The 22,446-nt window shown below is 52.1% G+C and overlaps 1 protein-coding gene across 4 annotated transcripts in view; it reads left to right on the top strand.

The window, feature by feature from the left end:
- Nucleotides 1-22,446, top strand: part of PTPRA (protein tyrosine phosphatase receptor type A) — a 133,881-nt gene that overhangs the window by 87,079 nt on the left and 24,356 nt on the right. For 3 of the 4 annotated variants that reach the window (XM_064448854.1, XM_064448856.1, XM_064448857.1), the window contains exons 4-6: nt 15,892-15,970; nt 16,403-16,765; nt 19,946-19,963. In XM_064448854.1, the coding sequence (XP_064304924.1) occupies nt 15,892-15,970; nt 16,403-16,765; nt 19,946-19,963 (460 nt within the window). The remainder of the gene's footprint in view (nt 1-15,891; nt 15,971-16,402; nt 16,766-19,945; nt 19,964-22,446) is intronic. The other variant, XM_064448853.1, reaches the window with a different exon arrangement.

Here is a 22,446-nt window from a genome sequence, read left to right as displayed (position 1 = left end):
CCATCCTGAGGGACCTGGACAAGCTGCAGATGTGGGCCTGGGAGAGCCTCATTAGGTTCAACAGGGCCAAGTGCAAGGTCCAGCCCCTGGGCCGGGGCAGCTCCCGGTATCAGAACAGGCTGGGGGATGGAGGGACTGGGAGCAGCCCTGCGGAGAAGGACTTGGGGGTGCTGGGGGTGAAGAGCTGGGCACGAGCCGGCGATGTGCGCTCGCAGCCCAGAAAGCCAACCGTGCCCTGGGCTGCATCCCCAGCAGCGCGGGCAGCAGGGCGAGGGAGGGGGTCCTGCCCCTCTGCCCCGCTCTGTGAGACCCCCCTGCAGCGCCGCCTCCAGCTCGGGGCTCCTCAGCACGGGACAGACACGGGGCTGTGGGAGCGGGGCCAGAGGGGGCCCAGAGATGCTCCGAGGGCTGGAGCCCCTCTGCTGCGAGGCCGGGCTGGGAGAGTTGGGGTGGTTCAGCCTGGGGAAGGGAAGGCTGCAGGGAGACCTTACTGGGGCCTTCCAGTACCTGAAGGGGGACTTACAGGAAGGCTGGGGGCAGCCTCTTTAGCAAGGCCTGCTGTGACAGGACAAGGGGTGATGGTTTGAAACTAAAGGAGGGCAGATTTAGGATGGATCTAAGGAAGACATTTTTACAGTGAGGGTGGTGAAACCCTGGCCCAGGTTGCCCCGAGAGGTGGTCGATGCCCCATCCCTGGGAACACCCAAGGCCAGGCTGGACGGGGCTCTGAGCGACCTGGTCTGGTTGAAGATGTCCCTGCTCTCTGCAGGGGGTTGGACTGGATGGGCTCTAAAGGCCCCTCCCAGCCCAAACCATGCCATGGTTCTGCGATGCTATGAAAACGAGTTGACTTTGTTAGGCTGGGCTACCCCGCTGCCAAATAGTCTTGGGCTTCAGCAACAGACTTTGTCTTGTGTATTTGTGCTGCATCAAGCTGCTACAGAAAGCGCTCTCTGTTGTTGTGTGCGAGCTCCTGTACCATTTAATGCCTGGTTAGGGGGGTCTCTTATTTAACGGCGATACTGAGGAGCCTTCTGTGTATTATACTTCTAGGCAGGGCGTGATGGAGATGGGTGTTTTTGTGGGAAAGCTGCTTTTCAAAGCCCTTTGAAAAGGCTGGGACAGCAAAGACTTTCAAAGACGGGGATATCTCTGTTGCTATCCATTGCGTTGCCATTGAAATTAAAATATTCAACCTGAGTGCGTGCTCCAGCTTTCCAGATAGGCTTGAAATGAATTTAATTTAGCATAATTTTGATGGCTCTTTGGCTTAGGTGCCTAACGGAGGGGGATTTGAGCTGTGTCATAGCCTTTTAATGTTTATTTGAATATCACTAAAATCTAAGGGACACGAGGTGATACTCAATGCCTGCTTGGGGAGACCTTGTTTATTGGCAAAAAGAAAACCAGAATGGGCCATAAAAACTGAATTCCAGCGTTACCATGACTCTGTTCTCTCTTTCGCGCGCATCCAGGCTGCTGTCAGCAAGGAAACGTGAAATTCCCTCTTTGTGCTTTTTTGGTTTTGGACATGAAACGGCCGAGATACATCAGTTAAACGCTGCTTATGCACGCACAAAAATATTTATGGACCCAACGCAAATAAGATCTCCAAACGCTTCAGGGAAGCCATTCCTTCCGTCAGCGGTGTCCCGTCGTGCCCGATCGCAGCAGCCCTTCCAGGCTTTCGAGTGGTTTTTGGGCTGAGAATTGCTCTGCTTAAGGAGGGGAAAGTTATTTTGGGGGGCTCCGTGCTTTGCAATTTGCTGTGGTGGGTGTTTTACTGCTATATCGCAGGAAATAATTACTCTGACAAGTTTTGTGTTGGTTTTTGTGAAAAAAAAGTTGGTTTTCATGAAATTGCCTTTGCAAATGTGTCCTCTTTTCTAGCACCGAGCTGCAGGTCAGGAGGTGGTGCTCGGAGGAGATGGGATGTATCCGCCTTTGCTTTGGGGAGGGACCTCTGGCTTCTCCTGGAGCTCCACCTAGAGGGGAGGAGGACAGGCTGGCCGTGGTGGCTGGTGGCCTCCCTGGACCACTGTGGCTCTGGTGTCCCCTGGCCTGACCCTCCAGCCTGTGGCACGTTGCCGGGGCTCTCAGCCGGGGCTCTCCCGCCCCCGTGGTCACACTTGACCCTGGAGCCACTTTGCTGCTGGAAACCCTCGCTGCAACGCTGGCAGCCGTGCATAGCGAGGACACCCCGGCCAAACCCAGTTCCTTTCCACACCACCGCTGGGAAAGGGGATTTCTCTACCAAACCCCAAAAGCAGGTGTGGCTCCCTTAGCTAAGGGTGTAGAAACCACACGGTGCTCTGCGGTCGCTTTTGGGGTTGATTTCACAAAAGAAATCGTTGCAGTTTGGGCTGGAGCTTTCCTTGAGTGGAGCTCCCAGATGGATGTTCTCAACATCTGCACCGCGGCTGGCGGGCAAGGCGGCCAGCTTCTCCACAGACCACTTCGCTCCTCCATCTTCTCCAGCCTTCCCCTTGCTGTGCTGACAACGGCGCCGTCCAGCCCCGCGGCACGATCGTTCCCAGCAGCCTTCTGCCGAGCTTGTGAACACCTCCACCGTCAGCGCTGCAACACCTCGAGGTTTCACCGTGGAGGTCCTCAGGCACGGTCAACCTCCTGCCCTTGCTGGAGCAAGACACGAAGCCTGGGGCCGCAGCAGTTGGAGCAACACATGGGCTTAGGACGAGCATTGCTCGCTGCAAACGCCAGCGTGCTCCAGCTGTTGGCTTTGGTTTAAAGTCCCCTAAGTGATATTCCTATTTTAAATGCCATCCTAGCGGGGAAAACACAACGGGGCTGTGAGTGTCAGGTTATTTTCCCCTATCCGAGTCCTAATTCTTCCCTGGTTTTTTATATAGGGTGGCACCGGGATTCCCAGCTACCCGGCTGGGCCCAAAAAAAGGGCTGATTTAAACCTTAGCAACAGGGTATTTTTGTTTAGATTGTTTTTATTCTCCTGTGAGAGTCATTGTTCTCTCCCGTGCCTTGACCGTTGCAAAGGCTGATGATAAAAGCCCTCGCTGACAATAATACAGTTGAGTTCAGCCTTTTGTTGGGGAGATTAAAATAGAGAATGAATTGTGAATAACATGGGAGGGCTGAAAGTTAGGCATCCCAGGCTGTTCTTTAATCACTTTAAGGATAAGAAACTGCATTTTAATTATATTTTTGTTCAGAACTACTGAGCGTTCGGTTTTGTGTTGGTGTCTGCAGGGGCTTGTGCCCACCCTGTTGTTTAAGGCTAGGATTGTTTCAGTTTTCATAATCTTGTGTCAGCAGGAATAGGTTTATAGCAATGATATTAGGTATAGAACAGGTTTATAGCATTATATATATTTTTATATATATGTATAATAGGTTTAGAGCAGTAGAAATGATAGAAGATGCCCAGCTTTTTGGTGTGGCTCTAAGTCCTGTGCCAACAGCGTCGCTTCGTCTTGAATGAGGACGCCCCTCTTGGGTGTGGAAGGTGGAAAGAGAAATAGTTGGAAAAAAAGAAGGATGGAGAAAATAGATGTAAAAAAAAAAAAAGATGGAAGGTGGAAATAGAGCCACCAGAGTCAGAGCTTGGTCCTTTTTCAGGAGAGTGGACTGATGGTAAGAAATACGTGGGAGATCGCTCTGCTCGAAATGCCGACAGGGTGGATGATAACAGGATCACCCCAAAACTCTGCTGGCCCCCTAATCTTTTGCTTGCTGAGGATGTTCCAGCTGCTCTCCGGGCGCAGGCTCCTTTCTGCTGGGATATTTATGATCCCGGTGAACTTCCCACTCCTGCAGCATCTCTACAACCACCTGAGAGGGGCTGGAGTGAGGGGGGGGTCGGTCTCTGCTCCCAAGTCACCAGGGACAGGGCGAGAGGGAACGGCCTCAGGCTGCGTCAGGGGAGGTTTAGGTTGGAGATGAGGGAAAATGCCTTCCCTGCCAGAGGGGTCAGGCCCTGGCACAGGCTGCCCAGAGAGGTGGGGGAGTCACCGTCCCTGGGGGGGTTCAAACACCGTGCAGACGTGGCACTTGGGGACATGGTTTAGGAGGCCTGGGGGTGTTGGGTTGGCGGTTGGACTTGCTGATCCTAGAGGTCTTTTCCAACCTTAATGATTCTGTAATTCTTTCCTATGATTCTATCTGGAAGAACTTCACGAAATCCCTCCTCCTAGACAGCCTCTCTTCCCAGCTGCTCTTACCTGCTGTCCCCGTAACTGGCAATCATTTCCCTAATTGCTCACAAAAGCAGATATTCTCTCCATGGTCGCATCAAACCAGCTTATACTGTGCTATGTACGTGAACACACGGCATTAAAGGCCTAATTCCTGTAAATCAGCCTATTAGAAATAATGCCTCCAACTAAAAGCTCCTCGATGGCAGCTGAATCCCACTGGTTTTATTAACTCGTTATTTGTAACGCGGCGATCCCCATCTGCTCGGGCCTGGTGTGCCCTCGTGCTTGGCTGGTTGATCTTATGTTGTGGTCTTAGCATACAAGATCAGCCCTTTGAATTGTTTCCAGCTAATAAATCAAATTTATAGGTAATTAACCCTACGCCTAACTTACCCCCAGCAGTACTGCTGAGTGGGAGAAGAGACTGGTTCACGTAATCATGGGTGGGGGAACTGCACCTTTGAGGCTTTAGGTGATGCTGCTCAAGAATAAACTGAATCCCACTTACTTTCCTGCCTCAAAGGGGGAAAAAAGCGATTCCCCAATTCTTCTCCAAGCGCTTTGCTTTTCACTCTTCGCAGGGAAGGGGTTATGGAGAGCAGTGTAGCACGACCCCGGGGCAGCCTGGGGAAGTCATTGGCTTCATTGCTGGCGTTAATCCCCTGCACTACTCCAGCCGGACGAGGGGGAACGGCCCCAAGCTGCGTCAGGGGAGGTTTAGGTTGGAGATGAGGGAAAATGCCTTCCCTGCCAGAGGGGTCAGGCCCTGGCACAGGCTGCCCAGAGAGGTGGGGGAGTCACCGTCCCTGGGGGGGTTCAAACACCGTGCAGACGTGGCACTTGGGGAAATGGTTTAGGAGGCCTGGGGGTGCTGGGTTGGGGGTTGGACTTGATGACCCTAGAGGTCTTTTCCAACCTTAATGATGCGATGATTCTATGACTGGAAAATGCTGGCACCGCCTGACCCCTTCCCTTCCCCAGGACAAACCCGCGGCCGTGCCTGAACTCAAGGCACAGCTTTCACCAGCAATTTGCTTTTCAGCCTCCACATCCTCTTCGGAGGTGGTGGCTCCTGGCGGTTCTCAGTGGACTGGCTGAAATCAAGCAGCAAGTCATGCAGTGGTGCTGGATGATAGAGAAATGCAGAGTCTGCCATTGCAGCAATGAGTATTATTAGCTATTAACTCCATTTTGGTCCTTGGCCCCACTTACTTATCACCATTTCATCCTCTCGGTAGGTTCATCATTCAATGAGAATGGAAGAATTAAGGCGTTTTGATGAGCTGACTTTTTAAAGCAGCATCACTCTGGGTTTGCAGCTCCAGAAGTACCTGGCAGGCCATTTTCCTCTCGCCTAGAGATACGCTCCCATATCTTATTTGTAGGTTCTGTCAAAAAACACTTGTGTCTGGCAACGCAACTGCTCCCAGTCAGACTTTTCAGCTTGAAGCCTTCGGCAGAAGATGTGTCTCAAAAAGCTTTTGGCACTGGAATAACAGAGTCAGAGAGGAAAACATTTGCATCTCCGGTTCCCCTCGTTTGCAAACCTCGTTTACGGACCCTTGCAGCCACGGGTAAAATCGTGATTTTAGTTTCTTTCTCTGGCAAACTGCGGCAGAAACAAACACAGTTCATGCGAGATGCGGGGGCGCATCCCTGGCCCCGCTCCGCTATCGCCATTTGTACATCGTCCTCAAGCCTTTTTTTCCATTCTAATACATGCAAATATATGTAAAGAGTAAAGACTGTGCCGCCGAGTCTTGCACATTTGTTTGAAGAGAAGGAAAACACGCCAAATATACAGCAAATTTGCAAGCTGAATGTTAAGACCCGTATATAAAAAAACCCAAAAAGCGGCTGGCGGTGGTCGCCGACGCTGACCGAGGCGATGCTTTTTGGCGTCTTTATTTTCCCTGCGCTTGCAATCGTAATGCCATTAATATGGAGCTTTTGGAGAACTGGAGTATCCTAATTAGCAGCCTCTGATTTTTTTTCTAGTTTCATAATCACTGATCTCGGCTACACCAGAAGTGTTACTGTGGCAACAGGGCTGAACAGAGCAGCGGTGCAGAATTACCGCAGGTAAATTGGTGATTTTACGGCTCCGCGGCACTTTCTTAGCCCAGGCGCTGCTCCGTGGGACGGGCTGGCTGCTCCCCGCTCCCTACAGGTGTCCCGGGCGGATTTCAGGGTAAGCACAACCAGCGATTAAGCTGCATGACCGAACGCATGCGTTTTAATTGGAGCTTAGCCTCTGTAATGAGATTTTAAGGCTGTCATGCAAATGATCCCCTCCGACACCTTTGTTTTAAGTAGGATGCTCTGACCGCTCGCCGCCCGAACGCGCCGGCTCCTGGCTTGGTCTCAGCTTAGAGCTGGTCCTGCAGAAGAGGCTGAGCCCAAAAGCTGGGCTTTGTTTTTTTAATGTGTTTGTTTTTTTAATTATTATTTTATTTTTAAACCTTGTTTCTCCTCCCCACGTACCGTTCGCTCGCTCTCCGAAAGGCATCTTGCTTGGTAGGGGTGTTGTTCGGCTAAATAATGGCCAGGCTTCATCCTGACCCCTCAATCAAAAGCAACCGGCCTTTTACGTAGCCAGTATATTAACCACACTTGTGTTTCCTTTGTACATGTTACACATGATGCCTGGGACAAAGAAGGGGACACCCTAAAATAGAATATTTAAAGAAATATATTCCTGTATGACTTGACTTTTTATTTTTCATTTATTTATTAATTCATTATTTTGAATAATGAGATGGAGCACCTTCACTCAAGCCTTTTGAGCACTCGCTCTCCGCTTCCCAGCACCACGTTGCAGCTGCGATGCCCGTCCCGCGGGGGAAAGCACACCCAGAGACCGTGGGGTTTGGTCTCGTACTAGCCAGGGGTTTTTACAAGCTCTGGGGCTGTCACTTCGGCAGATCTGTTTTAGTTATCCCAGAAGGAGGTCTCACCTCCCTCTCCCCTTTGCACTGCAGCTCCTGCCACCCCACCGACCCTCACCAGCCCGGCCTGCAGCGAAACCTCCATCCCCAGCGCCTTCCTCCTGGTCAGCCCTTCATCTTCATCCTCCCTGAGCTGAGAGCTCCCTTGGGCGGAGCCCACCGCTCTCCTTTTAGGACCTCATCTTCTCTCAGCTTTTACCTGTCCCACCTTGATGCTCCTTGATGCCATGTCCTTTAGGAAACCCTCTCCAGCTGGTTGTTCTCCACTCCAGGTCCAAGGAGCTCTTCATCCCCTCCTGTCTCCCTCCACAATTTATTCCCTGACCCATCCCAGTTTATCCTGCGCATGGTGAGAGGTGTGAGAGCAGCTGGCACGTGCCGCTGCGATCAGACAGCCACGGCGCCGGCAGAAGAGAGGGGCTGAGGGCGAATTAGACCTGTCCTAATTAAGAGGGTTATTAGGAAAATTATTATTAGGAAAATAATTGGACGTATTTGTAGCTCTTCCCCTCCGAGGCACTCCGAGAGCTTCCAGGCGGTGACTGCTTGTCAGCTCGATGGGCAAGGACCGGAGATCATCGAGCGCCTTGGCCTTAGACATGCCACCCATCTGCCCCTGGCATAGCCAGCACTGGAGCCTACAGCTTCAGGCTTTTACTTCTGTATTTTTAGCATGAGGCCATCGAGTCTCTAGGCGTTATTATTTGCCTGTTTTTAAATACACAGAGAGGGATTTCTTGCCTACAAGCAAGGTAATACAGAAAACTAAGAACGGGCACGATGCAGCTACAGAGCACAGATATCAACAGTCAACATTTCTGCATCTCTTCAGGAGCCCGAACTATTTCATGTCCAGATTCTTTAAACACCCGCATTCATTGATGTTTTTCTCTGTATTTTTCCTTAAAACCTCATCAGTTTAATCCTCTCTCTTCTAACCTGAGATAATAACTCCCTACTCTTGGGGCTCTTCTAGGAGGCTGACTTATCAGTCCTGAGGTGCTCCAAGCTCCTTTGGAAGAGTCTGTCCTGGGCTCATTTCCTCTGAGGAGCTTTCTGGCTCTTTGTCAGTGGCTCCGAGGAGGTGAGGGTTGTCTCGTACATGGCAGAGGGCTGTCGTGGTGTGCCATCACCGGTGCTTGCTCACTGAATGAGGGACACTGGTGGGACCCCAGTGTATGTCCAGCACAGTGCAGGGATCTCCTTCTCAGTGCTGGGTGTTCTGTTACCCCAGTACGAGCTTAAATCCTGGTAGGTTTCCCTTCCAAAAAGTTTGCAGCCAGCAAGTTACAGAATCACAGAGGGCTGAGGGGAGAAGGGGCCTCCAGTGACCATCAGGTCCAACCCCTGCTCCACCAGGGCCACCCAGAGCCGGCTGCCCACGACCGTGTCCAGGTGGCTTTGGAATATCTCCAAGGTTGGAGACTCCACAGCCTCCCCCGGCAACCTGTGCCAGTGCTTGGTCACCAAAACAGGCAACCAGTGTTTCCTGATGTTCAGAGGGACCCTCCTGTGTCTCCGTTTGTGCCCATGGCCCCTGGCCCTGGGTCATGGGCACCACTGGAAAGTGCCCAGCTCTGTCCTCTTTGCACCCTCCCCTCGGGTATCTGTGGACACCGATGAGACCCCCCGCAGCCTTCCCTCCTCCAGCTGAGCAGTCCCAGCCCTCTCAGCCTTTCCCCATGGCACAGACGCTCCAGTCCCTTCCCCATCTCCGCGGCCCTGTGCCGGACTCGCTCCAGTATGCCCGTGCCTCTCTCGCACTGGGGAGCCCAGCACTGGCCACAGCGCTCCAGGGGCGGCCTCGCCAGCGCCGGGCAGAGGGGAAGGGTCCCCTGCCTCGACCTGGGGGCAACGCTCTGTCTGACGCAGCCCAGGACACCGCCGGCCCTCTGCGCCGCAAGGGCACGTTGCTGGCCCAAGGCCAGCCCGGCGCTCACCAGGAGCCCGGGTCCTTCTCCGCCGAGCTGCTCTCCAGCGGGACGGCCCCAGCACACGCCGGTGCCGGGGCTTGTTCCTCCCAGGGACAGGGCTTTGCGCTCGGCCTGGTTGAGCTCCGCGAGGTCCCTGTCGGGCCCTGTCGGACCAGACCCAGTCAGTCTCAATGGCAGTCTCAAAAGTCCTTCCAAGCGTCTCTGAATTAATTAAACCTGCCTCATTCACTTAGGCAGTAAAAAAGCCAATTTCGGAGCCGTTTTATGGTAGATCAGGCTGAAGCACAGGGATTTCCAGTTTTCGGCAGCAGAGGTAGGAAGGGAGCTTGGGGAACCTCCTTCCAACGTCTGGCTGATGAACACTTGATCCTCTCTACATCCATCCACAACAGTTTCATGCATGTTGCTGCTGCCAGTGGGTGCTTTGGGAGCCCATATGATCAGCGTGGAGTAGACTGACACCCCGCTGAAGATGACCTCCACAAGGAATACTGATCCTGGTTCAGGCCATCGGTTTTTGACATCACCCTATCAGCGCAAGCTGCTTCTGGACGCCCACAGAGCCAGGCGGGAGCAGGCTCGGGTTCCCTCCCTGCCTGTATGATGCTGCTGCTCTTTGAAAGAGGGTTGTGTGTTCACCTGTTGGACTGAGGGCCACAAAAATGATCCAAGGGCTGGAGCACCTCTGCTATGGGGAGAGGCTGAGGCAGTTGGGGTTGTTCAGCCTGGGGAAGGGAAGGCTGTGGGGAGACCTTATTGGGGCCTCCCAGTGCTTAAAGGGGGACTCTAGGAAGGATGGGGGTGACCTCTTTAGCAAGGCCTGCTGTGACAGGACAAGGGGTGATGGTTTGAAACTAGAGGAGGGGAGATTTAGACTGGATCTAAGGAAGAAATGTTTTATGATGAGGGTGGTGAAACCCTGGCCCAGGTTGCCCCGAGAGGTGGTTGATGCCCCATCCCTGGGAACACCCAAGGCCAGGCGGGACGGGGCTCTGAGCGACCTGGTCTGGTTGGGGGTGTCCCTGCTCTCTGCAGGGGGTTGGGCTGGGTGGCCTCTAAAGGCCCCTCCCAACCCAAAGCACACCACGAGTAAATACCAAAGTCCAGGAAAGCGGTGATTTGTCAGAGGTTGGGCAGGTGGAGAAAGCAAACCGGCAAACCCTTCCCGCAGGCTTGTCCTCCTTGTCCTCATGCGCCGTTCGTTAAGCGGCTGTCGCTCGTGTGGAAGCCGCCTGTTTATTTAAAAGCACCAAAAAAAAAAAAAAAAAGAAAACGAAGTGGATGTTCAGAAAGGGTGAATGGTTGCTGTGATTCATCTTTTCTGTCGAAAAGTGGAAAATCAGAGGGTGGGGTGGGGGAATAATGTTCAGTGACACATCAAAGGCCTCGTTTCAGCTTTGGAGACACATGCAAGGAATTAGTCACTGCATCTTAGTGCAACGAAACCCTTTTCCCTCCCTAAACCCAACCTCTCCTCTCCCTGCGATGGCCAGCTCCTCACAGCTCTGCTGCAGGAGGTGACCTACGCCCCGCTAGCCGTCCCAGCACGGCTCGGAGCCGAAGCGGCTCCTTGCATCATGTTAAAGACGAGAAGAAGCCGATACACAGCTCTAGGACCTGCCCTGCGAGGTGCTTGGCCCCAGGTGATTTCCCAGAGGGGTCAGGGCTTTGCTTATCGGCGCAGAGCTACCAGCAGCGGGGCTCATCCTGGTCGGTATTGCTACAGCCTTTGCATCTCATCCGACGCGAGAGGTTTGGGGTTACGGAGACGGAGCCCGGCGTTGGTGAAATCCTTGTGCCGCCGGACAAGCCCGTGGGCAGCTCTCCTCTGCTGCGGATCAGCGAGAGGCTGGAAAACCACAAACGGGATTTAAAAGGAGCAGGGAGGGGGAGAGGGAACAGCAGGTTTGTTTTGCAGGGCAGCTGAGCCATGCTGATGGCTTGCTGCCACCGAAAATGAAAAAAAACCTGACCTTTTTCCCCTCTCTTTATGCTCACGCTTGCTCTCGTCCTACTGTGAGCTGCTTCAAAGAGCTAACCGGTGCAGACGCTAACCTTGCTCCTAGTTTTGCCCTCTTCCCTGCCAAAAAGAAAAACAAAAAGAAGAAAATTGCACAATTTTTTATCTTCCGCTGCGGTTGGGGCCAGCACGAGGCAGGCGGGTGGTCTCCGTTGAGCCACTATATTTTAGCATCCTACTGATAGCAGCAGTGGTTTCTGGGGTCCCGGAAAGCCGAGTCGAATTCAGGCTGTGTCTCCTCCTTGCACACAGAAAAAGATTGCCTCATCTTCCAGGAATTAGGAATATGTCAGAGGTGGGGGTAAATCCTGCCTTTGATTGTGGACGGCTGTATCCGGGTAGGATCTGGGCAGTTGCTGCAGCACTAAATACTAATTCTTTGCTTTCTGGAAGCCCGGGGAGGTGCAGCCAAGCCCCCCTATAGCAGCAGCGCACCATTTTTAAGCCCCTTATTACTTTATAAAGGGATTATTTCCTTTTTTCCTTCTCCAGCATCAATCATCTTGACAAGATCTGCTTATTTTAAAACATACATCCTGCAGCCTAAAACCCAGCGTCGCCTATAGGAAGATCCTGAGCAGCATAAGGGACAGCGCAGTGCATATACACTCTACATAGATATTTAAAAGTATATATATGTATATATATATATTTTTTTTTAAAAAAAAATATATATATAATACTGCTGGAAATTATTGAGGTTTCTACCCCTGGCTTTGGGAAAGGAAGGTTTAATGCGACGGCGCAATGCCGAGCATCCCAACGCGCCGGGGCAGCGGTGCTGAAGCCGGCTCCTTTCTCCTCGGCAGAGCCGGCGCCGTGACGTCAGGGTGTTTTTCTGCAGAGCTCACAGGATGTTGCAGCCGGCCAAGAGCTGTGTTTATGTTGATAACATTACAAGTATTTCCTCTCCGTTTCCGAAACCAGCAGGGAGGGAGCCGAGGGGGAAGGGAGACTCGGGTTTCTCCGGCTTTGGGGTAGGACTCTCGAGGCCTTTTATGTTAAGGAGCGGGTAACGGCGTACTGCTGGCATTTATTTATACTGCATCTGGGAATCGTGTTTCATAGCAGGGGCTGGGAGCCGGGAGCTGGGCTGGCACAGCCCTCCCCTCGCACAGGGCTCGTTCATTTGCTCTCTGCTCCAGATCCGGTTTTGAGGTGATGAAGCGGTGCTGGCAGCTGATGGCCGGTCACAGGAGCAGCTCCCAGGATTTTTGGGTCATGATCTGCACAGCGAGCCGTGATGCTCTCGGGGCTGCCCGGTGTCCTCTTTCTTTTGACATTCACAGTAATAAAGCTGTAAAAACTCAGGATCCACACGGATCGCCTGCATCCAGCTTTCTTCACCAAAACGGGGCAAGGGTTGGGGAAATCGGGTATTACCTCCCCTTACCAACCCTTTCCTCCTAATACGATCCGCTCTAGGATCAATGAACTTACTAAATATAGTATCAAGGGGGTTTGAAAGGCAGGCAGGTGCCTGCCCGCTGGTGTAATCCCGGGGTGTCGGGGCTGCGCTGCCGGCTCAGCAAAGGGGGGACCTGCCTCACCCCACCGCTCCGAAGGGTTTGCAGCCAGTACCCGTGGCTGCTCCAGGAGTCCCCTTAGCTCTCATCCATGTGGCAATCACAGTCATGGAAATCAAACTGAGTTCTTTGAGTGTATGTGGGTTACTTGCCTGTAACCAAGGGCAGAAAGAAGAGGGGATTCGCGGCTTTTACTTCCTTCCACTTACCTTCCATGTCCTGCTTTTGATATCAAGGGAAGAGGCATTGAGGATGGGGCAGAAGAGCTTTGCAGGCCTTAGGGAGGGGGTGCGGGGTCCGTTTGGGCTAAGCCATCAGTCTTTCCTTCCTTAACTTTCTCGAAAGGACTCCAGGGCCCGGAGACAGGAGAGGAACCAGGTCCCCAGGGGTCCAGTCCCAGCTCTGCCACCCCTTTGCTGGGTGACCGTGAACGAATTGGTATTTGTTCAACACCAGTCCCCTGGTATTTGAGGTGTGCTGCAAGAGCTGGATCAGCCAGCTCAGAAGATTCTTGAAGCCCTTAAAGAAAGGCTTGGAAGAGGTTAAGATCTGTATGGTTTCCCAGGGATCGGTTAATTACGGGCCAGGCAGCGAGGAGCGAGATCTGCAGGTGAGGAGCCTGTAGGATGCCAGTGTGGTGGGAGCGTCCCCATTAGGAGCTGGTTTGTCTGCTCCTGGGGCAAACTGGTGCTGCGGAGCTGGTGCCAGCAGAGCTGCGGGAATGCCAAAGGAGCAGGACCCCAAATGAACAGGATCCCAAATGAACGGGAACTCTCATTTTGAGAAACGGGAGGTGGGAATAGGAAAGGAGCCACATCCACCTGCAAAAATGGCCTTTCTATACAAATATTCATCGAAACACAGCAAACAGTCACCTTTTTCCCTAGTAGTGTTCGCAGAAGAGCCAGGTCTTCTCCATCACCTTGTTCACATTTTCTTGTTGCGGCAGTGGTGGGTTCCCGGCGAGGGAAGCGGTTGCGATGGTGAGACCTTGGCGCTTTCGTCAGCCCCTATGAGGTTTCAGGAGCGTCTCAGCGCCGCCGTTAGGTTCGTTTGGAGACTCGGCGTGGTCCTTCTGCCTTCGCACGTGGGTCCGATCATGAGGAGCCCCCTGTGTCTGTGGGTTTCCACAGTGGGATGCTCGAAGGATGTCTCCTGCAGCAAGTTGCTTTCATTTTTGCTGGCAGTGCAGCTGTGTGTGGTTGCCGGTCGCAGTTAAGCACGGAGAGGACACGGGCTCCCTTTCCTGCACTGGAGGGGTAGAAAACCTCTTTGGTGTAGGACCATCTCAGCTCCAGCACAACTGCTTGCTGAGTGGCCTTGGAGGAAAAGCCGGCATGCAGGTGCGCTTGCCCCTGTGCTTTTCCCCAAGCTCCAGCTGTGCTGGGTTGCTCTCAGCCCTAAAACCATGGAATCATAGGATGGTTTGGGCTGGAAGGGACCTTTAGAGGCCATCCAGCCCAACCCCCTGCAGTGAGCAGGGACATCTTCAACCAGATCAGGTCGCTCAGAGCCCCGTCCAGCCTGGCCTTGGGTGTTTCCAGGGATGGGGCATCGACCACCTCTCGGGGCAACCTGGGCCAGTGTCTCACCACCCTCATCATAAAACATTTCTTCCTTACAAACATCAGGTTTTCTCTCCAAAGCCAAAACAGTTTAGACCCGGCGCATCTCAGACTCTGGTAGGCGGTTGAACGACTTGCGTGGGGTGTGTTAAGCACCAAGCGTGGAGCATGTCATCCAAACCCTGTGGGTTGTGGGTTTTCTGGACATCCCACCCTGGAGCAGAGCCTGGCAGGAGGCATTGCAGGACCAGCCCCGCTCTCACCAAGAGGCAGGAGGACTGAATCGGTTCAAGTCCATCCAGACAGATATTTTAGCCAGTGATGAAACCCTCTGGAAAGTTGGCTGCTCGCAGAAGTGGGACCCCTTGGAGAAAGCCCTGCCCCAGGACTAGCCATGGAGGGACCCGAAGGAAAGCTCTTATCTCTGGAGCTTGGCTTCCTTCTGGTTCAGGGTTTGTCTAACCTTTTGGTCACTGAGTAAGTTCGATTTTTGCCAGGTTTTCTTTCGGGGGGGGGGGGGGAGGAAAAACACGTAAGTGGGTGGTGCTGGTGGGAGAATACTCCTGGGTGGGGTGGGGAAGATCTTGTATTTCTGATACCGTTTCCAGCGTGTGGATGACTTCAGTGTTGTCCTTTTGCCCGGAGTTCGGGATGGGTCTAGATTGAAGCAGATTTAAATAAATACAACAGGAACAAACAACACAAGATGTATTTAAGAGGGGGAGGCTTAGACGGCATATCGGGAATAAAACCCTTTCTTGGCAGCGTGATGAGTTGACTTGGCGGCGAGATCTCGCAGCCTTCTCCCAGGAGGTGCTGAAGATGCAACGGGACGCGTGACAAAAGCCTGAAGGACAGGAGAGAGTCGTACAGCAGCTGCCACGGCACGTAGCAGAGCCATCTCCGAGCCCTCCCTGAGCTCGTCGCAGATGCGAGGTGCTGACCCGTCCTTGGGAGGCCCTGGGGTCTGGGGCTTGGCAGCTTTGGGCTCTCTCCTGGCCAGGACGATGACGTCTCACATCTCGCTGTCGTTTGCCTCAGCCTCTGGGCTCGTATCTGTTTGGGAGGAGATAACGATACCCATTTCTCAGGAGCTTTTTGAGGTCTACAGAGGAAAGAAATCACCATTAAAACCTTGTCTTTAAAAGGGCTGGGGGAAACAACTCTACTGATGTCATCGTCCTGTAATTTTGGAGGATGTTGCCTGGGAAGAAACATGGACAAATGTGCAGCCTGTGCTTGCAGATGATCTTGGATTATTATTTATGGGTGTTTGTTTAGGTTCCTGGGCATTTTGGATCAAGGTCGCTTGCTGTGGTCTTCATTTGTCTTGCATTTCGGTTCGCTCAAAGTACACTCATTTGCAGACCATTACACGAACACATTATTAATTTCCTTTAAGGCCAGGTACTTACCGTTGGTGCTCAGCTTCCTAGCTCGCTCCTCTCATGCTCTGCTGCAGTTCCCTCGTTCCCTGCTCCATCTCCGGTCACCTTTTCTGGTCCACCAGACTGGGGCCTCTCCACACGCCTTCCAGTTGGGAACGTGTCGATAAATCCTTCCCATCCCCATGCCTGCAGGGACGCCAGCCACACGTTCACTCTCCCTTCCAGCTCTACGCACACAAGATGCATGTGAAGCAAAAGGAGCGGCGTCCCCGCTTTGAGTTATTTTGTGATGATATTGCATGAGGGTTTAAATAACTGTTCTTTCCTCTCTTCCCCAGGTCAACATGGATTTGTGGTTCTTTCTCATTTTGCTCGGAAGTGGCCTGATAAGCGCAGGTGCTAACAACCTTACGACAGGTAAACTATGCTCGTCGTCTCCTCTCTTTTGTCCCTAAACCATCTTTAGGATCAAAGGAATATGTGCTCTTGTCCTTGGTGACTCACCCCTTCTGCCCCCCACTTAACTGTGATATTAAGTGTCAAAAAGAGGGTGATGGGCTGCAGGTGCTTATAAATGGGGCCTGCAGGTTTTCCCTCTAGCAAATATAGATCCTCTCTTACAGGGGCTCTAACCTTTGTACCTCCTCAATATCATAACACGTATTCAAGTTACCTGCGTTTGTAGGGTGTGCGTTGCCATGCTGTGCAAAGCGCTCCCTGTCCTAGCCTTGGCATTTTTTGGCTGTTTTATCCTTGTAGTTACAGTCACAAGAATCTCCAGCATCCAGACCCTCCACTGTGGCAGAAAGGAACCTCATGGAGGTCCCCTTGTGCTTTCTCCTCTCGCAGGGCCACCCATGCCAGTGCCCACCACCACCAGGAGTCCCACCAAAGCTCCTGCAACAGGTCGTGAGGGTGGCACTACGACGAGCGCAAACAGCCTCAACGTTAGCACTCCAGTAACTGTTCTCACCACGGCATCAAAGCCACCTACAACCACAGCCACTGGGATCTCCCCCAGCACCACCACTGTCAGCCTCAACGCCTCTGCCCCGGGGAGGGCTGCGCCCATGTCCCCAGCCACCACCCCGCCACACAGAGTGATGCTGTCTGCTTCGCACCCCACCACCCCCAGCACAGAAGCGGAGACGACGGAGAGGAATTTCAGTGCGACGGTGACGACGCAAGAGACCTCTTCTGCTGCCCACAATGGTAGGCATCTCCTTCACCTCTTCTTCTCCAGGCCAACCTGCCTCCGGGTTTGTTTCTTTGTTCTTCTTTTGTTTTGCTGAATAAAAAGGAATGAGAAGACACTTCGGGCCAAATTCCACAGTGATATGAAATAATGTAACTCCCTGAAGTGTCCAGATCAAAAGAGATTTATTCAACTGAAGCTTTGGGCATCTTGCCAAGATGCTGGGGCACCAGAAACCCTAGGATCTCGTTCCACTTTTGTCACAGATTAATTTCATCGCTTTTTGTGGTTTCCGGAGTGTGAAATGGGGCTAGCGCTGCACAGCTCCCAGATGCTGGCTGAAAAGTTGACCCGTAACGGGTCTGTAGGCAATAGCAGTAAATCACTCTGGATTGCTGCTCAGCTGCAGAGCTTGGGTTAGCCAGAGCATTTCTGCATTTATTTGTGTGTTAGTGGCCTCCGTGGGGTCAAGTCATGCTTTTTGGCACCATACAAGCGCACACACAACAAGGCAGTCCCTGTCCCACTGGTGAGGCCCCACCTCGAATGCTGGGCTCAGGTTTGGGCCCCTCGGGACAAGAAGGCCCTGGAGGGGCTGGAGCGTGTCCAGAGAAGGGCAGCGGGGCTGGGGCAGGGTCTGGAGCACAAGTGTGCTGGGGGGCGGCTGAGGGGGCTGGGGGGGTTTAGCCTGGAGCAGAGGGGGCTGAGGGGAGCCCTTCTCGCTCTCTGCAGCTGCCTGAGAGGGGCTGGAGTGAGGGGGGGGTCGGTCTCTGCTCCCAAGGCACCAGTGACAGGGCGAGAGGGAACGGCCTCAGGCTGCGTCAGGGGAGGTTTAGGTTGGAGATGAGGGAAAATGCCTTCCCTGCCAGAGCGGTCAGGCCCTGGCACAGGCTGCCCAGAGAGGTGGGGGAGTCACCGTCCCTGGGGGGGTTCAAACACCGTGCAGACGTGGCACTTGGGGACATGGTTTAGGAGGCCGGGGGGTGTTGGGCTGGCAGTTGGACTTGCTGATCCTAGAGGTCTTTCCAAACTTAATGATTCTCTGACTCTATGATTCAAGACTTAAACTAGAGGTGGCCAACCAGGGGTGAGATCCAGCTCCTGGGGAAAGCTGGTGAGTTGGCTCATTATCCAAAATTAGCCAAGCTGGGGATGAAGAATGATGTGTAGGATGGTGCTGGCCCAGCTGGAGTGCTCCTCGCAATGGTTGCTAAACTGCTTGCAGCCACAAGCCACACATGATCTGATAAACCCTCTGAAGGTGCTGTCTCTACCATGACAAGTGTCAGGAGCAGCACTTGTTGAGCAGGGCTTTCCATGCACTGGGTGTCTCAGTCCTGCATTTTCTGGCCCATCCAGTGGTGGGGTGGATGCGCCATCCTGGAAACATTCAGGGTCAGGTTGGACGGGGCTCTGAGCGACCTGATCTGGTTGGAGATGTCCCTGCTCACTGCAGGGGGTTGGACTGGATGGCTTCTAAAGGTCCCTCCCAACCCAAACCGTTCTGTGATTCCACTCTTAAATTATCTGTTTTACCCCATTACTTGGGCTACTTTGATCTCTGAAAGTTCTGGGTGAGCAAGAGTTGTCTCTGTTGCTGTCCTGCTTGGCACATTGTAAAAGTGTCCCCTAAGAATGTAGGGTTTGGCTGCTCAGTGGAGGTTAAGAACAAAAATGGCAAAAAGAGGCCGAGGTAACCAGAAATCTTAGCTGATCTGTGATTCTTCAGCCACAGTTTGCCCATTGCTGCATTGTTTGAGACCCAGTTTGATTCTACGTGCCTCTGAGCTGCAACAGTTACGTAGCAGTGCCTGCTAAAGGTTGTAGTGAAAACCTTGGCAGTGCCGGATTCAGTGGAAGAACGGGATGGGTGACTTGGTGGTGGGGTAGAAAAGACTGAAAAAAGATAATACTGGAGTTAATGTGGGGAGATGTCAAGTGTATGTCCCTTAAGAATAAATTCCTCAAGGGATATCGGGTGTTGGGTATCTAATCTCCTCCTCATATCAGTGAGATGTGTGCACCCTCTCCCTCTGGGTGTCTCTGGAAACCGCAGCCCGTGAAGCTGCCGTGAAGTTGTCTTTGCTACTGACGTAGGAAGGGATGCAGCTGAAGGAAGTTCACAACCCCAGTTCCTTAGTGTCCTGCCGTCCCTGAACTCATCCAGTTTTCTTTCAAACACAAAGGGGTTTTGCAGAGTGAAGGAGTCCAGAGTAACCTTAATACATGCCCTGTGCAAGTTTGGAATAAGCGTGGCCTTCGAACGGGAGTGATGGAGGTAAAAGCCTTAAGTACTGTGAAGATCTGGATTTTGTAATCTGATGTCTGGTAGTGAGGGACTTAACTGATCATTTTTGTGTCTTCACTACTTTTTTTATGACTTGGGTTCCTGGTTTTGGTGAACTCCCTTGGTGTACGCTATGGCACCGTCAAAGCCAGGTGTGGCTTCTCACTTGATGTCGGTCCCGAGAACAAATGAACAAACCTGGTTCTTTCTTTCTTTAAATTATTTTGTCAAGGAGCAAAATTAGTTTTAGGGCCGCCCTTGCCATTAATCTGAACGGGAAATTTGGATATTGGTCATGGAGAAATTAAGTGGTGCTCAAGAGAGGGAAGGGCTGCACGAATTACGTGTTGTACAGGCGGTTCCTGCTTCCCCAAACCTACCCAGATTGTCCTCAACCCCGTGCTGCGGCTCTTCACAGGTAAAACAAGGGCACGGGGTGCCTATGGGATATCCGAAAGAGCGGGTAGAGGCTTTCCCTGGATGCTCATCAGCCCCATCCCTGAGCCCAGCTGCTCTTAATTGAACTCTTGGCTCAGCCACTCTTAAAATCATGCCCAAGTGTTATCGCTTAGTACTTAAGTGATAATGAATTACAGCAGCGACTTGCTGGTTATAGGGTTAAACAGACTGTTACCAACGATGAGCAGTACGTTGTGTTTATTGACCTTATAGCTTCGGCTCCCTGCTCTGCTGATAGAAAGTTGGGCTTTGTTCCTTTTTACGTCTTACCAAGTGAAGGCTGAAATTCATTTTAACATCCTGGCTTTGTAGCCCGTCTTTTGAAGGGAAGATTTACAAGAAGATGATGAGAGTTACTAAATTTGTTACTGTCTTGGTCTTTGATCCTTCCTGACTTATTAAAATGTATATTCCTTTGTTGCTAAGAGACTTTTGTTTTCTTTTTCTACAGGCAACTCTGACAGAAGAGGTAAGAATTTTATATTTCATTGCTCTTTAGTCAAACCCTCAGTAAAAACATTTCTAGAGGTATTCTGCTCTTAGATAGCTCTCGTGATGACACGCTTGCAAACTTGCTTCTACAAAGCCCATCAAGCTCTTTAGAAGAGCTGGCGACACGGGGGTGTCTTCATTTGTGTTGGGCTCATCTTTTCAGAATTGAACAATTCTGTAGCAATTTGTACAAGTCCTGTTAGATACGACGAGATCCTGCTGAAAATACCAGCGTTACCATCCCTAGAGTTGGATGACCGAGGCCTAAGAAGCCATTCAAGAAATTTCCTCCTTTTCTTTGCTTAAGAATTGTCTTTATTGACTGCGACTTACCCTATTTGATCCAGACCCATTCTGCAGATGATGTGAATAATTATTATTCTCCTTAATTCTGTTGGCAAGCAGTAGCACACATCCATTTCTTGTGACATAATAGCACTTAGGCACATTTTTCCACCTCTCCATTCTGAGAACTGGCATCGCTACCAGAATATTTGCAATTACTCACAGCTTTAGCCGTAGGGGAGCGGGCAGAGCGGAGGTACAGCCGGTCCGGTTGCTTCCTATAGAAGCACGCTTCCTCTGTGTGTTTTCACCATTGCTCTGATGGGTGTTTCAGCTTTGTAAACTCCGCGGCAATCCGCTTTGTGCCGCTCGGTGTGACAAACCCGCGCCATCCCACGGACGGTCATGGGGATGAGACGGATGCTCTGCGATAGTTACTGTCGGTGCGTATTTGCGGAGAGGAAATAAAAGGGGCGCAGGTCCATGGAATTAATTTAAAATAACTGTTAAGGTGGTGTAGAAATATTCTGCGTAATTCCCTTGGCCCTGGCGTGGCTTAGCTGGTGTTTTGTGCTACCTCTGCTGTTGTTCATCCCCGCTCCTGAGAGCACAGAAATGAAAAATGGGGAGAAAATGTGACTTCCTAATGATATTAATATTGCTAATATTAATATTACTGTTATTATTAATCAAGTAATTACTATTTTCCAAGTCCTGTGACTTGGAGGATTATTCTGAGGGGATATTTGCAATGATATTGCAAAATTAAAAGCTTTCCTAACAAAATGTTGAGTGAGGGTTATTTTGAAGATGAGGAGCAGAAAACTACTTTTTATCCAAATCAGTGAAAATCTTCTGCCTCTTATTGCTGCCGCTCGTACTAGCACGTGAAACCACCCACCGCGGCGTATCTCAGCCACCAAGTACGCTTTGACAACTGATGATTTACGACTCTTTCAGGAAACAAGAAAGCCCTTTTATTTCCAGCCCCCTCCCAGATCGGCTTGGCAGACAAGATCTCTGCAAGCTTTGGGGCTGTCAGGTGCTGGAGCGTCGGTGCCGAGCGGGGCAGCATGGGAGGATGTTTGCAGGTGGCTCTGCTCACCCTGGTCGTCTGATTTGGGGGTCAGAAGGAGATTTTTCCTGAAGTCAGACTGATGGAAATTAGTGGCTTGCCTTTCCCAGCAGCACCCAACTCTCGCAGTATCTCCAAATCCTTCCCCATCCACTTTTAGCGACTGTGGCCTTTTAGGGCATCTGTAAGCTCTTTTTGAGCTACGGCTGCTAACGAGACGGTTTAATCCTTTGCAAGTCTGGAAGGGAGAGGCTAACTCAGGTGTCCTTGGCAGACTTGCTAAAGCCTGCTTTCCCCAGGGGAAGGAGAGCAAAGCTGCACAGGTATTTATGACTACCTGTTCAAGGGGTGATGCCGTGCTCCGGGCACAAGCTCCACACCTGAGACGGGGACGTATCAGCAAGACAGATCCCTTTCCGGTGGGGCAGTGGGGATAAGAAGTGCCCTGCCTTCTCCTGCTCCCTGCCTAGAGTTGCTATTTCAGATAAAGCACTCATGTCAGTAAGCAGAAAACCCTGGTCCTTGGCGGGAGAGACACGAATGCCTCCCTGGTGTGCTGCCTCCTGAAAGGATCGCCTGATGGTGCACCATAGAATCACAGAACAATTTGGGTTGAAAAGGACCTTTAGAGCCCATCCAGCCCAAACCCCTGCAGCGAGCAGGGACATCTTCAACCAGATCAGGTCGCTCAGAGCCCCGTCCAGCCTGGCCTTGGGTGTTCCCAGGGATGGGGCATCCACCACCTCTCAGGGCAACCTGGGCCAGGGTTTCACCACCCTCATTGTAAAAAAATTTCTTCCTTAGATCCAGTCTAAATCTGCCCTCCTCTAGTTTCAAACCATCATCCGTTGTCCTGTCACAGCAGGCCTTGCTAAAGAGGCTGCCCCCAGCCTTCCTGTAACTCCCCCTTCAGGTACTGGAAGGCCACAATAAGGTCTCCCTGCAGCCTTCTCTTCCCCAGGCTGAACCACCCCAACTCTCCCAGCCCGGCCTCGCAGCAGAGGGGCTCCAGCCCTCGGAGCATCTCTGTGCCCCCTCTGGCCCCGCTCCAGCAGCCCCATGTCCTTCCCGTGCTGAGGAGCCCCGAGCTGGAGGCGGCG

This window comes from Phalacrocorax carbo, chromosome 4 (assembly GCF_963921805.1).
Source record: "Phalacrocorax carbo chromosome 4, bPhaCar2.1, whole genome shotgun sequence".
NCBI lineage: Eukaryota > Metazoa > Chordata > Aves > Suliformes > Phalacrocoracidae > Phalacrocorax > Phalacrocorax carbo.
The sequence above is the reverse complement of the archived record's forward strand: the minus strand, read 5'-3'. Positions and strand labels throughout refer to the sequence as shown.